This window comes from Phytophthora cinnamomi, assembly GCF_018691715.1.
Source record: "Phytophthora cinnamomi strain GKB4 chromosome Unknown Contig60, whole genome shotgun sequence".
NCBI classification, from domain to species: domain Eukaryota; phylum Oomycota; class Peronosporomycetes; order Peronosporales; family Peronosporaceae; genus Phytophthora; species Phytophthora cinnamomi.
The window spans coordinates 67,519-83,069 of record NW_027150993.1 but is presented as its reverse complement, the minus strand read 5'-3'; the positions used below and the strand labels follow the sequence as shown (position 1 = coordinate 83,069).

The 15,551-nt window shown below is 52.8% G+C and overlaps 1 protein-coding gene across 1 annotated transcript; it reads right to left on the bottom strand.

Moving 5' to 3' along the window:
- Positions 1–1,273: 1,273 nt before the first annotated feature.
- IUM83_13995 (putative secreted RxLR effector peptide protein) lies at positions 1,274–2,380 on the bottom strand (the record flags this gene model as incomplete). The annotated part of the gene is made up of 1 exon (XM_067938708.1): positions 1,274–2,380. The coding sequence occupies one exon, from the start codon at positions 2,378–2,380 to the stop codon at positions 1,274–1,276; it is 1,107 nt and encodes a 368-aa protein (XP_067787573.1).
- Positions 2,381–15,551: the final 13,171 nt, after the last annotated feature.

Sequence of the window (15,551 nt, the reverse complement as noted above, 5' to 3'; positions counted from 1 at the left end):
TCCTTCAACAGCATCCGAAAGGCCACCCACTGCTTGCTTTTAACCGGATCTCACCCGCCGTGAACAAGTTCCTATCCCTGCATCAATGTGGCTTCAGAATACTATTGTGTCGCGATCACCAATAATTCCGCGAGGGAGGCCACGGATTTCTTTTTCAGGATGATCAGACGTCAGAATGAAAGCGAAAAGATAACACATAAGTTACTTAGTGGATGATTATAACTTGGTGGAAGCATTTGGAGTTATTTAGATATCACCCACTTGACACACTTTATCGCATTTCAAGTACATGTTCTGGTTGAGAAACCAGAGGCAAACAATGCTATCCTCACGTGAACAGCGCTTAATAGGTGAACTTAGTGATGCTGGGTAACCGGCCAAGGAAAGCGGGCAATATGAAGAGCGTCATCAACGTTTTGAATCGATTTTATGGAACCCATGCTTGCAAGCGGATGACTACTCGGTGTAATGGAGATGTCTGAAAGGTGGAGAACCCGCATTCAATCTCAGTCGCACGCAACGTACGTGTACTTTGTGGGACTCTGATATCATAGCTGACATACCTTGTACACGAAACGTCCAGTACATGTACTACAGTAGTAAGAAGTAAGAACTACGTCAGATTTTTATCAATAAATCGAGAACATGGAACTGTAGAGGAGCCTTCACTGGAGGGTATCGACATCCTAAGCAACTCAACTGTTGAGCTATAATACATGTATCAGTAAATACAGTGCAAGTAACTGTACATGTACACCTCTTTCCAACGCAAATGGCAGCAACTGGTACATGCACAGCCATCGCGGTGTTGCACGGTCGCCACATTTTCTAACAAATCATAACCCAAAGAAAGATGGCATTGTAGATGAATTGACACAGACGAAGCGGTAAACCAAGTAAGAATAAAGACTAACCAATTTCACCAAGTCATGGATCTGTGCTTTTCACTAGACGATAACGTATGGCGCTTGTCAGCATCGTGCCAACATACTTTGAACGTACCGGTGGCATTAAAAATTAATGTTAATGACATTTAATGTCACTATTTTTAACTCGGTTAGTAGTGTCAGTGTACACAGTGCCGTATATGCGAGCTACTTCGAAGTACAAAAACGTCAGTTCATGTTGGTACCAAGTTACGGTCAATCATGAACATGCTGCAGGAGACAGAGTTCTACTCTATAGTTGCAAAACTTCCCTTGACTGATGAATTGCGTAATACTAATTCTATACCCCGATCTTGATTTTATTCACCTAGACACTATTTTCATTCCTAGTTCATATCTCTAGAAAGTCTTGCTTGCCTCTCGCCCCACAGACTGACGTACTGCTTGAGGTACTTGTTGATGTCTGGCACTTCAGCACTTTGCAGCCTGAATTTGACTTGTTGCGGGAGGGGCACCTCTCGAAGGCCAAGCCACTTCTCAAATGCGAGTTTGGCCCCACCTGCTTCCATATATTGCCCCATGTACTTGCTAATATCCGGTACTTCGGCGATTTTTAGCTTCAGGGCGAGCTGCTGGGGAAGGATCTTATTCTCCAGCCAGTTCTGAAACGCGATGTTGGCTCCACCGCTGTCCATGTATTGCCCCATGTACTTGCTGACGTCCGGCACCTCTGCGTTTTTCAACTTCTGGGCGACTTCTTTGGGAAGCAGCTTCTGGTTCGTCCACTTCTTGAAGGCAGTGGTAGCTGCGCCGGCCTCCATATATTTCCCCATGTACTTCGAGACGTCCGTGATCTCCAAGTCCTTGAGCAGCATGTTGACTTGAGACGGTGGTCGCTGTTGCTGAACCCACTCCGAAAGCTTTGGCAATGCGAGAACGTCGTCAGCATCCTTTCTGTACAGCTGTAAGTACTTGTTCACGTTCGTCGAGCCAAACTCCTTCAGAAGCTGCTTGACTTGGGAAGGAAGCAGCTTTTGACCCAGCCATTCTGTCAGCTTCGGCAACACGACCACATCTTCCGCCGTGGCCGGTAGACTCGCTGCCTTCTCTGGATGCATGGTCAGATATCTGGCATAGTACCTGGCAAAGCTGTTGAAGTTCTTGCCATTGATACTGGTGACGGACAGCTTCTGTAAGGCCTTCTCCGGAGCATAGCCGCGAATGAGCATGATGCTCAGCTTGGCCTTGGCCTTCATGGAGCTTGACACGAAGCTGGCAACTTGACTAATGTCCCTCTCTTCATCGCTGAGCGTTGTCCTTGCAGCCAACACATCGGTGGAGACGCCTTCATCCCTGACGTTCCGGGTAATCGGAGCGTGGTTGCTGTCAGTGACCGACGCAGCTTCAGGAACGGTTAACCTGGACACGGCATCACTTCGTCCAGTGAAAGTTCCCACGAGCAACAGCACCAGCACCAAACACTCTCGACGCATCCTTGCCACGCTGAGACCGCTGGGTCGCTGACAATCGAAAAATGACTGAGACGAACCGGATGTGGCGTGTTTTCACGCAATGCAGCTGTGCATGCCATCGTTTGGCCACTCCTGCACCCCTTTTTTGTTAGTACAGGTGAGCATCCGATTTGAGATCGTCTAGTCGGCTGCCATTACAGCGAGATTTGCCACAGGACAGACGAGGACAGTGACTCCTCAAAAGTTGAAAGGCTAACAAATCAATACGCGTGCTGTAGAAAGCATCTACACGTGTATTTTTACAATACAGACGAGGGCGTGAATAAGGAACGGGTGTCATCCTATAACCTTAAAAACTTAATATTATGCAATTCTAGAGGGAAGTGCTTGAAGCACTGACATTGCCATTGGCCAGCTGGGTCTGCTGGCAGAGCTGGGTTTTGAATCTGGGCGGGAAGTTCGAATTTGACACGAACAAGATGGAGCGGCAAGCACGGAGAATGCGCCTCACCAAGCAGCAACAGCTCGACCTCTGTGCAATGCGCACCCGCGAGCCAACGTGGAGCCTCGCGACGCTAGGAGAATGGGCTCGGGCGAAATTTGCGCTGGACAAGGCGCCGGGCAAATCGTCCGTCAAGAGGATCCTGGACAACGAGAGCTCGCTCAAGTGCATTGCAGTCGACTTTCGCTGCCGCAAGAAGGTGTCGCGGGCGTCTATGGTGGCCCTGGACTCCTGCCTCGTCGAGATGGTACTGTACGCCGAGGCCGTCTGGAGACTGTGCTGCGAGCTGGACCCCTTTGTAATCGAGACATCGGACGCAGTCACGTGGTGCAGCAACGCGTGGAATGCGCTGGACGCCGACATCATCAAATCTTGTTGGCGCCACGCCGGATTATACGTGGACCGGACACAGATTAGACATAATTAACTAAATCAAGTATTTTGTTGCATCAATGGCAATTTATGCCCTCTAATTGGCTCATACCACTTGAAAGTTGTTATATATCAGGCGTTCCTTATTCACACCCTCGTCTGTATACACAGCAATAAGATAATATCCGCAGCATGTGCCTGTGTCGATCCTTTTTTGAGATAACATGTACCGTTTCTTGGTAGTGTCTGTTTTCCAAAGCAAAGCAAGATTTTCTTAGAAATTAGGTTAGGTAAAAGAGTTTGCAATGCGGAATACATGTACAGTAGTATCAATGCGGAATACATGTAGTATAAAACTGAGGGGATGGGGGGGGCTACTTTTCCGTCTGGTCTGAAAGAAAATGTTTTGAACCGCAACGATCTCAGGCACAATCCGTTCAAACTCTATGGTTCATAGACTACAGTACAGTACGGGCCGCGCATGAATGTGTTTTCAAGTGACCCCATCCATCGACGGCGACAGGTGATGACATCACCATGGCGAACGCTTCAACGGTGTCGAAAAAGTAGAGACAAGTTCTCGCCGAAATTTGCGGTCGGTCCGAAACTACGGGAGGAAAAAACCTTCATTATAATATGTTAGAATAGACCGAGGATGAGTAATAGATGGGGAGGGAGTATGACGTTTGCGCGCTGCAAAGTTCATTGCGAAGTGAGTTCATTTAGACAAGCATTTATCGACCCTCTCCTACTCCTGCCTGCCTAGCAAGGAGGGCGTGCCCTGTATGGCAGCACCCTCTAGCTCCGCAGCACCAACCAGTGGCGCTTGATTATGGCATGCAGTGTTGCTGTGGATGCGGCACCCACGCAGTCGTTTATGCACTGGCAACGTTGACGTGGCCCTCAAATGTCTGTTGCTGTGTTGGTCGAGAATTCGGAGTGGGCAACAGCGCGGTGTCGTCAGCGCCATCACCATCGCCGCCGGCGTTGCAGTCGTCTGACTCAAAACTCCACATGGTGGTGGTGCAGAGGTTATCTATTCAGAAACAATAGAGTCCTGGTATCGCTGGAGTTTGTACCGGATCGAATGATGATCCTGTAGTCCTGTTTCGCTAGTGCTGGTCTTCATTTTGATCTTCATCCTGGTGGTGAAATGCTGTCGGAGATCTGTTCTTTTGGGCACAGAGTCGTAGTGTCTTGCCAGTTGAAGAGATTTTATCACGGCTTTGACAACTTTGAGTAGACCGTTCCTTTGCAGTTTCCTCGTAAGCATCCCACAGCCTAAATCCAAAGGCGCAGTACTAGTGTAAGGGGATCCGTGTAGTGTTAAGCGAACTGTCGATAACAGAGTGCGCTGTGCCAACTTGTCCATCGCCCGCCTTAGAAGCCGAGTGATGCCATCGTTTCCAACTAGTACTTGGTTCCCTTGTAGAAAACCCAATTCCTGGACTTCTGGTGGGCTATTGCCCAACAAAACCCATACTCCCCTCCTACACGTGCCATTCACAGCAATCCCGCCATGCAACAGGATAAACCAGTCCTCCATGAAAGCAGGTCGATCGGAAGGGTTGATAGTGAAGACGGCGCACCATTGAGCCACTCGAAATCCCTAAGCTTGCGAGCTTGGATAAGATGTCATTCTCGAATTACTGTTTTTGTTTGAAAGTCGGCAGTTTCATACAATACATTTGGCTTCTTGAACAGTAACTTCGGCACTGTCAAATGTTTCACGGTTCCGAATAGACCACACCATGCGCTGGGTGCATGTTCTCCAAATAAGCCAGATTATGCGCTCGTATTCGGTGCACTAATGATCTATACTTTTTGTTGCTTCAGAAAAATTGTTAGAATAGAAAAATTGCTGAAACGGATGGTGCGCTAGATGCTTATGATGGTACTGTCCCGATCCACTGAGGAAGCCAACCACCCCACATTTCTTTCGCCCTAGGACGAGTGATGGAAGGATTGTTTTAGTACTTCACGACATCTATCAACAGACAACATTAATTGATCAAGCTCCCGTCACCCATTATCAAATTTTTGTTGTCGTTGATTACTTAAGAGTAGTCGCGATCTTGAATCGGTTACCTCCCAAATGGGTCGTATACGGAACTGATCAGTTTTATGATCCGACGGATGTCGCACCGATGATCGGGTGTGGGATCGGGAAACTAGGGATGGAGACTGGCTGAGGGCAGGCAGTGTTGGGTGCTGAATCAGTCGGGAAGTTGCGTCAAAGGGCTCACGTGACATGGTGGAAGGTGCTAGAGCAATCGAGAAGGACGAGTGAGCGGGGGCCGTAGTGCAGGATGGCGAGGGTACCCCTCGAGCTAAGAATGTAGCAGAAGTGCCTGATGATTGCGACGGGCAAGCGGCCCGGCCAGCTGAACTCACGGACAGCAATGCCCCGAGACGTGCTTAGCGTACGACGTGTTTCTTGAAGGGGTACAAGTTCACTCGCGCTTGGGCTTCTTCGCGTACGATAGCTTGTCGGTGTTCTAAGTATCGAGCGAGCTGCTGTGGCAAAAGGGAGTTTACGATTGCATCAATGGGCTACTCGTGCGTCCGGACGCATACGTGCTGCGAGACAGTCGTAGCTAGCTCCGGCGCCAATGTAGAAGCTGAAGTGAAGGCCCAAACTGACCTCTTAGCGATTGAGCATGTTCCATGGCCTGTGTGTCGTGTCTAGGAGGAGCATCAGCGCCGCTACTACTCAGCGGACACTCCTGATGTCGTGTGTGGCATGTCGGAGCAGCAAGTGATACGGCGCGTGTACCATGCAGGAAACGATCATTATTCGGGCAACGTACACGGCTCTATCGAGACCCCGTCGCTCTCACTAGAATTCGACGAGGCGCTGTGACGTTTTTATTTTCTTTCAATTTCACTGTATTACACCAAACCGTGACGACTTGACTAAGCCTACGCGTCTTCGGGGTTGGGCGCACCCTGCCTCCGTCGGGAAATGACGCGTTACGCTATACCAGAGGAGAAGTGCCTCATTGCCATGACGCAGGGTGTGTTAGACGCGCTGAATGTAATTCAGCATGATCAAGTTGAACGGGGCATTAAGTGGGTAAGGCGTGATATCAAGCGGCGATGCACTATAGCTGGGGTGGCCTACTCTGTAGGAAAATAGGGAGAGTTCTGTATTTTGAGCGCACACGGCTTGAACAGTACTCCTTTGAGGTCTGGAATGTGTTTGGGCTGGACAACGAACTAATCGCGAGGACTAACATTCCGCTCGAGCGGTTTAACCGCGAGCTAAACAGTAAGTTCCCAACGCCTCATCCCTCTGTGGCGACATTCGTCACGGTGATTAAGACGATCTCACAGGAGTATGTGCGTCGTTTTCTAACGTTCCTCGTGGTCGTGGCCGTTCCCGACGAGTTGCTAGCGAAGTAATCCAGCTTCCTGGAGCCATCGACATTCGTAACGACGAGGAGATGGCTGAGGAGGTGACTCCCTCCGACACCGCCACTGGTTCAGGCGCCACTGTCACACTATAGATATTGTTTGGTAGCTACTAGCACGTTTCTATAATGCAGCAACTTCCCTAATACACACTTGCTTCACCGTCAAATCGATCAATTCACATGCCTGATCCGTATTCCTGATCGTGAACAAGATCAGGTCTGTAACGGGGTTACACACACAAGTGACAACAGTCACTTGTGCATGACAACGGTCACAAGTGACAACTGTCACTTGTGCATGGCAATTGTCGCTTATGGTTTAACAGATAAATATCTGTTAAAAGTTTTAGATACTTCCTCACCTTGGTGTAAAACACACCAATGGATACATTGAAGTGGGCCACCACAATGAGTGGTCCACACCTACCCAAAGATCCTATTGGTAGAAAGCAGCATCTTTCTACCAATTAGAGACGTGCATATTGGCGGGGCTCTGACAGCCAGCCGCTGTCAACCCCTTTCATAGATGATAAACCGTTTTATCAGATTTAGGAGGAAGATCAATTTACAAACAATACAGTTCTCATTTTACCTTAAACTAGCTACTTGGTGTTTTATTTGATTTATATTATATTTGTGGACTCAAGTATAATTAATTCAAATTATTAATAAACTCCTATGCTTCCTCATACACGTAGCGCAACGTGTAAGCTAAAGTAGTGAGTCAAGTTAGACCCACTACACCTGGTAGCACTTTGTAGTCCGTCCAACGACCGACTGCTAGCCGTTCGTACGAGGTGTACGAACGCGGAGCCGAGAACCACATGAGCACGGAGGTGCCCATGGAGAGCTCCAACACGCCTGCAACGCATGTTGCACGCGCTGACTGCCCCCACCTGTCTGACCCAGAGTGGGAGGCCCTCCAACGACTGTCAACAGTCATTGGAGAAGCGGCGATAGCTACGATGCTGCGTACGCTATCGCCGACGGAGCAACATGGTGTTGCTCTAGGATTCATCGTGAATGAGCAGTGTGATGCTGCTTCCTCAGTGACGGCGTCGTCAGGGACGACACCGCGTGCTCAATCATTAAAATTGAGCGTGAGCAATTACATGGGAAGAAAGGGCGAGCCTCTCATCCGATGGCTTGTCGAGCTCGACACAGCCATAGCGGCTCGACGCATCGTCGACCCGCTGTCGAAGGTCGCGTTCGCCATGTCCTGCCTTGGCGGACGCGCAAGGAGTTGGGCGTATGGACGCCGACTCCCCGATCCTACGTGCTTCAGCACGTACGAAGTATTCAAAGAGGAGCTCAGACAAGCGTTTGAGCCCCCGCAAAATGAGTTCCGGTCGAGGGCGGAATTCCTCGACCTTCAGCAGGGTAAGCATGACGTCCATGCTTATGTGGTATCGGGAAATGAAGCCGAAGCCAAAACCCAAAGGCGAGACGAGGGGCGAAGAAGACTCGAGGCGCCGGCGTTAACTGGCAAGTCACAACCCATCGCCAGTCATTGGACCAAACTCCCCGATCGCTGATTGGCCTAAATAGGCCGGTGAAGATGACTCGTCGACGGTCCCAAGTCAAGCGCAGGCGGTTGCAACTCGCTAAGTACGGTGCGAACCTACTGGCAAGATCCGAACCTATGAGTCATCGGCGCCTGTTCCAAGTCGTCGGTGGCGTTTCAGCGGCCGTTTGAGTCGTCGGTAACGCCGCCACGTCGCAGAGAAAGCGCCGAAGAGTCGTGAGTTACAACTGGCGGTCCAGAAACGGACGCGTTTATACTTGATATTTGTATTGATCGATAGGAAACTTAAGAGAAGACCAGATAAGCCTTCGGGCAACAATAACAGAACAGCTTTTCCTCCCAACCACGCAAGGGCGACACCGGCGCCTGCAGTGAACGACCTGCAGCTCAAGGTAAACCTGGTAGGTAGGATTATGACTGTCGGTGGGCACATCTACTAGTGTAGCGTGTGTTCATCCCTGGCAGGGCAAGAGTTAGTGGCCGGTGTATTGGTAGCGACGAGTCGTCGCCAGGAACTGGAGGAGCGAGAGCGCACTCCATTTATTTCTTACCGCCGGAGTATAGCTCCGGCACCCTCGTATCACGCCGTAAAAGGCCGGGACCCTTCCTTCTGAGGGCCTGCGAGGTATATTTTGTGTGTGAGAGCGTGCTAGCCTTTGCTCGTGGCTAGTGACGCTGAGTCTTCCGTCGGTTGACTAGCGGAAGCTCGGTACACAGGGGAAACATCAACCCGGTGCAAGGGAAAGTTCCTGGGCCTTCAGGTTCTAACCCTAACAAGCCCATCGAGTCTTCGGTGACTTGGTGGGTGTTGTTGGTGGGGAAAGTGTGCTTATACAAATTAGCGCGTGTTCCTACACGACAACTGGTGCCGCGACCCGGGATTGGTGTGACCTTCTGTGTTTCGTGCTACTGCAGGTCGATCGACTTTACGAGCAACCAAGAAGAAGAAGAAGAAGAAGAAGAACAATAACAAGAAAAAGAAGAAAAAAGACGAAGAAAGAAGAAGAATGGCGAAAGGATCACGTTCAGCGGTACCAGCAACTCCAATGAAGACTGGCGGAACGCGTGGCGACGACTCGACTGCGGCGGCCCTGATCACGCCGCACCTCGACTCGATATCTGAGCGGACCGTCAGCTTCGACGACTCGATGACTGAATCCGACGCCAAGGACGAAGAAATGAATGAAGACTACGACGATTACCTGGAGGAGAAGGCGCCTGCGCCAGCGGTGGTGACACCCGAGACTCCGGAAGATGCAGTGCTGTCTGCGGGACGCAGTGCGGGCACGCGTTCGTTGTCGCAAAACCTCGCGGTTGAGCTTGACGATGACACGCGTTCCGTGACGCGCAACCTCGCGGATGAACTGGATGATGTGGATGGCCCAGGGCCGGCGTATGACGACTTGGAAGACTTTGAAGACGCCGCCGACGACTCGAGGTCGCCGGTCCTGACGACTCAAGTGACCGAGCAAACCTCCGGTAACCGGCCGCCACTCAACGGTGACACGCCGGCGGCCAACAAGGTTCTCGGTCGACTTTACGAAGAGATGAAGAAGATCGACTGGGGTGAGCTATTCGAGCCAACGATGACTCGCCAAGCGGTTTGGGCCGATTTGTGTCACGAGTTGGCTCGCCCAGTGAGTTCCGTAACAATCGAACAAGTGGTGAAGGAAACCGAACGATTTCTGAAAGCATTGGGGCTTCGGCCTCTGGAGCACCCTTCGCCGTCGACTCTGGAGTGCTGGGTGCCGACCGAAGCGGGCACAGAGCTCTGGAAATGGAAGAAGCGACTCCGCACAGCCTTCGGCGTGAACTCGTTCACTCTGGACGACTCGCGGAAGACTCGTGCGACTCGCGAAGTGGTCGACCCGGCTAGCGTACTGCTGCCGACGACTCCGAAGAGGGCAATCCGCGAAGATCCCAGCCGAAAACCCACCGGAGGGGTGTTTAGCGCGTCAGGAGAGCGATCTCCGTACTTTCAAGACTCCCACATGGTGGCTACGGACTACTCAGACCGCGCTGGGCGCACCACCGATGACTCAAAATCGGCCAGGGACACGAAAAGCAGCTCACGACGGAGCAGGATCCGCCGCTGCGGGCCCACCGACGACTCGTCGGACGAAGAAGCGGACTTTACCGGCGATGGAGGAGCGCAGATGGGCGAATACCTGCGCCAAATCCGTGAGGTGACCGAATTCGAGTTGCTTAACGCGACTCCGAGGATCGAGGTGGCAACGCATCGCCCACTGGGGCAGATCAGGGCGTTCTCGGGCACCAGGAACAAGAGCGAGAACTCGATGCAATGGCTTCGCGCCTTTGCTACGAGATGAAAGGAACGCGAGCATCGCCCAACGAATGGTGCATGCCTTTCGAGCTGAGTCTTCGGGACGGCGCTCTACATTGCTACCGACAACTGCCCAAGAAGACCAAGCGAACGTGGAGCCTCTGAAGCGAAGCTTTCATCAAATACTATTGCTCCCAGTTCAGCCAGTCAGCAGAGACTCGCTACTACTCAGCCAAGCGCGAAGACAAGGAACATGTTTGCGACTACCTAAACCAGCTCAATGGCTATTACAGGAACGCTGGGATTCGGTTTGAGAGCAACAGCCGCAAAGCACGCGACCACGTCAAGCGGTTCCTCGAGACTTGCGGCGTCCGAGGACTCGAACGACGCCTGTGCCACCTGCGCATCTCAGACATACATGGGTTGGAAGAGATGATCCAAGAGATACTGAAGATTGATGAGCACAGATCGTCCCGCGAGTCGTCGCTGCCTCACTCTCGAGCTCGGGATGCCTCCCGACGACGTGATGACAGACGTCGCGATGACTCGCGCCGCCCCGAGCGCTCGGAAGACGCTCGCCGACGTGATGACCGCCGCCGCGACGACTCGCGGGATGCTTACAACTGTCGCGACCGACGCGACCGAGATTACGAGCGTCGTCGCGACGACTCACGCAATATGCCTCGCGTAAGCCTGGCTGAAGCATCTGTCGCCGACATCGTCGCCGAACTTCATGGACGGGACACGCGGGACACGCGGAGCGAGCTGCAGCAACAACGCCACAGATATGACGGCGACAGCAACAACGAAGATGGAAGTGAACACGGTAGCGACGACTCACAACGTTGCGGCGAAGACTGGGGTAATAGCTATTCGTCAGACGGAAGCGACCACTACCTTGCGGCACCCAATGACAACGAATGACGAGTTGCCGCCGAAGGCACGTACGCCCGGTCCGCCAACCGACAACCCTGGGGTGACTCAGCGGGGCGCAGCCAAGGCCGGGACAATCGGCTCCAGAACCGCAGTCACCGCGACGAGAGACCTCGCCAGTATGGACCGTGCGCGGCCTGCGGGGGTCTCTATCACTCGGCGCACTACTGCCGACGTCGGTGCAAGCTGTGCAAACAAGTGCACGACTCCGGAAAATGTGAAGTGTTCCAAGAAATCACCAAGATCATCAAGTCCAAGGTGGACAAGAAAGACCTCACACCCGAGCTCCAAGAACTCCTGTTTTCGGACCATTTAAACTAGGCAGCCCGCCAACTACGACTGGGTTGGTCCCAATCGGGCTGCCACAGTTAGCCGAGCCCGCAATTGAAGCCGAGTGCATCTTTGCATTTGTGGGCGAGTGCGAATGGACGAAGACTGAGCAAGATAACGACATGAAAGCGACGGAATTGGAAAAGGAGAGAGGCGACTGCCTCGGTGGAGGTGTATGTTGTGAAGAAGAAGATAAGGAAGAGGTGGGAGATACCGCCGAAGGCTGGCTGACAAACGCAATACAAGAAGACTCGCGCCGACGACTCGTTCCAGAAGTGCGACTCTTAGCTGGAGAACGGATGGGATGGTGGTCGGCGCAGAAATTTGACAAGCGCGTACGGATGCGGACACTGGTGAACGGAGCCGTGGACAACTCGCGCACGAGGATATTGCTGGAAACCGGGGCAAACGTCAGTGTCATCTCGGAGAAACTTGCCAAGCGACTGAAACTCGGCGAAGTAGTGGGGCATGGACGTTGCATGGATGTACAAGGGATCACCAAGGGCAAGGTGATGACGACTCGCCGAGCGAAGGTGAAAGTCACCCTTGGATGGGAACGCGTTTATGTTTTTGAAGTCTGGATAATGGATCACTGCGCCGGGGTAGAAGTGGTGCTTGGCACCGACTTTATGATCCCAGCCGGTATCCGACTGGACCTCCTAAACGCGACGGCCAAGCTTCCCGACGAAGAAATGATCCCGCTGATCAATACTCAAAACATGATGGACGAGGCCGAAGGAAGCCACGTCGCGTACGGTCTGACGGAACCAATGCAAATACCAGACCACGAATGGGACGAGTTCAAACTACAACGGCGACAACCCGAGCCGACGACTCACGTGCCGTGGATCCGCCGAACTGAGACGTTCATCCCGACTGTCACCAGGTTCTACAAGGGACGTCCGGTCAGGATCCGACTTACCAACGCCACGGATAGGCTGGCGAGTTGTCCGGTACACTTCCCGGTGATAGTCTGGGTTCCGATTGGGTCGCTGCCGAAGACTGAAGGCTACGTGCGGCTAGATTCTGCAAAGTACAAGGAGTGGCAGGTACTCGCATACGCTGCCGCACGGGACAAGACACTACTCAAGTGGGAAGCTGAACTCTACCAACAATGGTTGGCCAAGCAGCCTCCAGCGGTGGAACGAGTGAGTTACCCGACACTCAAAGGTATCCTGCAGCGACCTGACGAAGACTCGGCCGAGGAACCACCCCTTAACAGTGAACGTGACAGTGCCGACGACTCGTCGGTGACGGATGACTCAGAATGGATAGCGGAAGAACATCACCGACGACTCGACGCTACTGCCGGCAACTCGACGGGGGTGACGACGACCGACGATGAAACCATGACTCCAGAAGCAGCTGGATCAGGACTGGAGACTGCTGAGTCGACGGTGCGCCGCGACGAAGACCAAGGACTAGAGTGCAGTCCGAAGAGGCATCCACCGATGACTCAGACTGCACCCAGCCGAGAAGCCGGAGACATCTCAACGACTCTCGACCAGACGTTCATAGCGGTAATGCGCGTACTGGCCACGGAAGGTACCGTCGACAGAAGCGACGAGACGACAGAGCACCCGGCAGCGGACATCGAACTGGAGGACTACGCGCATGAGTTAGCGTTCCTCCCCGATTTATCGGAAACAGCGCCGACAACACTCGACTATTCGGCGGTGAACGTCAAGAATCCCGAGTTGTCGGCAGACCAACAAGAGAGCCTAATCGAAGTGCTCCGACGCCATGAAAGCATCATGATTGCAAGCGGGAATGCACTCCTACCGCCAGCATATGGCGTTGTCTGCGACATAGATGTGCAGGGGCACGCGCCGATCAAACAACGGACCCGACGGATCCCGTTCAAGCATTTGAAGAAATTGTACGAACTACTCAAGGGACTGCTCAAGGCAGGGCTCATCGCGTTCTCGGACAGCCCGTGGGCCTCGCCAATCGTCATTGTCCTCAAGAAGAATGGCCAAGACATCCGCCTCTGCATCGACTACAAGATGGTCAACGCGGTAACGGCGATCCTGGAGTACGCCATGCCACTCGTCGACGACTTGCTCACAGACCTGGAGACTTACCTGTGGTTCTGCTCGCTCGACGCGGCCAGCGGATTCTGGGCCATCCTGATGACTCTACGTGCGCGCAAGATTTCGGCATTTGTGTGTCCTCTGGGGCACTTCGAGTGGCTACGAATGCCTTTCGGCCTCAAAAATGCGCCGATGATCTACCAACGGATGATAGACAACGCGTTGTGGGGATTTGTGCAACCGAAGGGCGGCTGGAACGCCTTTGCCGCAAAAACGAAGGCCGCCGAAGACTCGGCAGAACACTGCCGACGACTCGAGTCGTCACCTCGCCTACCAGGCACTACAGCGACGACTCGAACCAAGTTTGCAGCCGCCCGCGATGACTCGAAGACGGCTGAACCCATTACTCAACTCATTAACAGCCCAGAAGCCGATATGTTTACGTCCAACGAAGCCGACGAGTCGTCGCTGGTGCCTGTGTTCGACCGGCGATCCTTCGTGGACGATATCTGTTTCGGTGGCGAAGACTTCGACAATTGTTTGGCGACGCTGGATCGGCTCCTCAGTCGTTTTGAAGAATGCCGGATCAGCGTCAGCTTTACCAAGAGTATTTTCGTGCAAGGACGCGTTGACTTCCTGTCCCATGAAGGGTCAAAAGAAGGCATTCGGCCCGATCCAAAGAAGCTGGACGCGATCACTAAGCTGTCTTTCCCACGAACGAAGAAGGGAATGCAGTCTTTCCTAGGTGCGCTGAATTACTACAGCTGCTTCATCCAAGACTTCGCTGTCTACGGCGCGGCGCTGTACCAGCTCAAAGAAGACGATTTCGCGCCAGGGGGTGACCTCACAGTTGCCCGCCGGAGTTTCCAAGCTCTCCAAGACAAGGTTGCGGCAGCGCCGATACTCCGCCACTTCGACCACACCAAGGAAGTGCACGTCATGCTGTTCGCAAATGAGTGGGCATTAAGCTCCACGCTGCTGCAGTTGCATGATGACAAGTTGCACCCTGTTCGCTTCTGCGGACGTGTATTGAAGGAGGCCGAAATGAACTATCATGCGGCGGAGAAAGAGGTGCTATCACTGTTGCTACTGCTGAAGACTTGCTACACTCAGTTGGCGGGACGGACAATACGAGTCTACACTCGCTTCTCCACCTTGGAGTGGATTACCAAGTCGAAGTCACTCTTTGGGAGAGCTGTACAATTCGCGGTATTGCTCTCCCCGTGGCACCTGATCGTCCAACGAGTCAAAGAGAAGGACTGTGCCTTCACCCAGCTGCTCCAGTCGACGGTGACCAACTTCGTGGATCTCGAGGACTCATTGAAACTGGTTGCCCCGCCGACTAAAGACGACTCGCATGGACCCAAACTTGCTCTATGCACGCCTACCGACGACTCATACAGGCTTCGTGGTCTCTTTCGATGGGTCAGCGAAGACTGAGAAGTACGGTGGTTACGACAGTTGCTCATGGATCGTGTGGAGCCTTCCGGAGTGGAAAATAGTTATTGCAGCGAACGCTTACCTCGAGAAAACCACGGTCAATATCGCCGAGTACACCGGTATGAACAACGGCGTTCTCGCCGCGATCGAACACGGCGCCGAAGACTTAGTGGTCGTGGGAGACTCGAGACTCGCGATCCAGCAATCCCTAGGGGTGATAGCTTGCCGGAAGGAATCACTGATGGCACAGCTGAATCATCACAAAGAGATCACGGCACGATTGCGGTCAGTCAAATACCTGCACGTGGTACGCGAATACAATGCTGCCGCGGACTCGTTGGCAACAGAAGCCTTGGA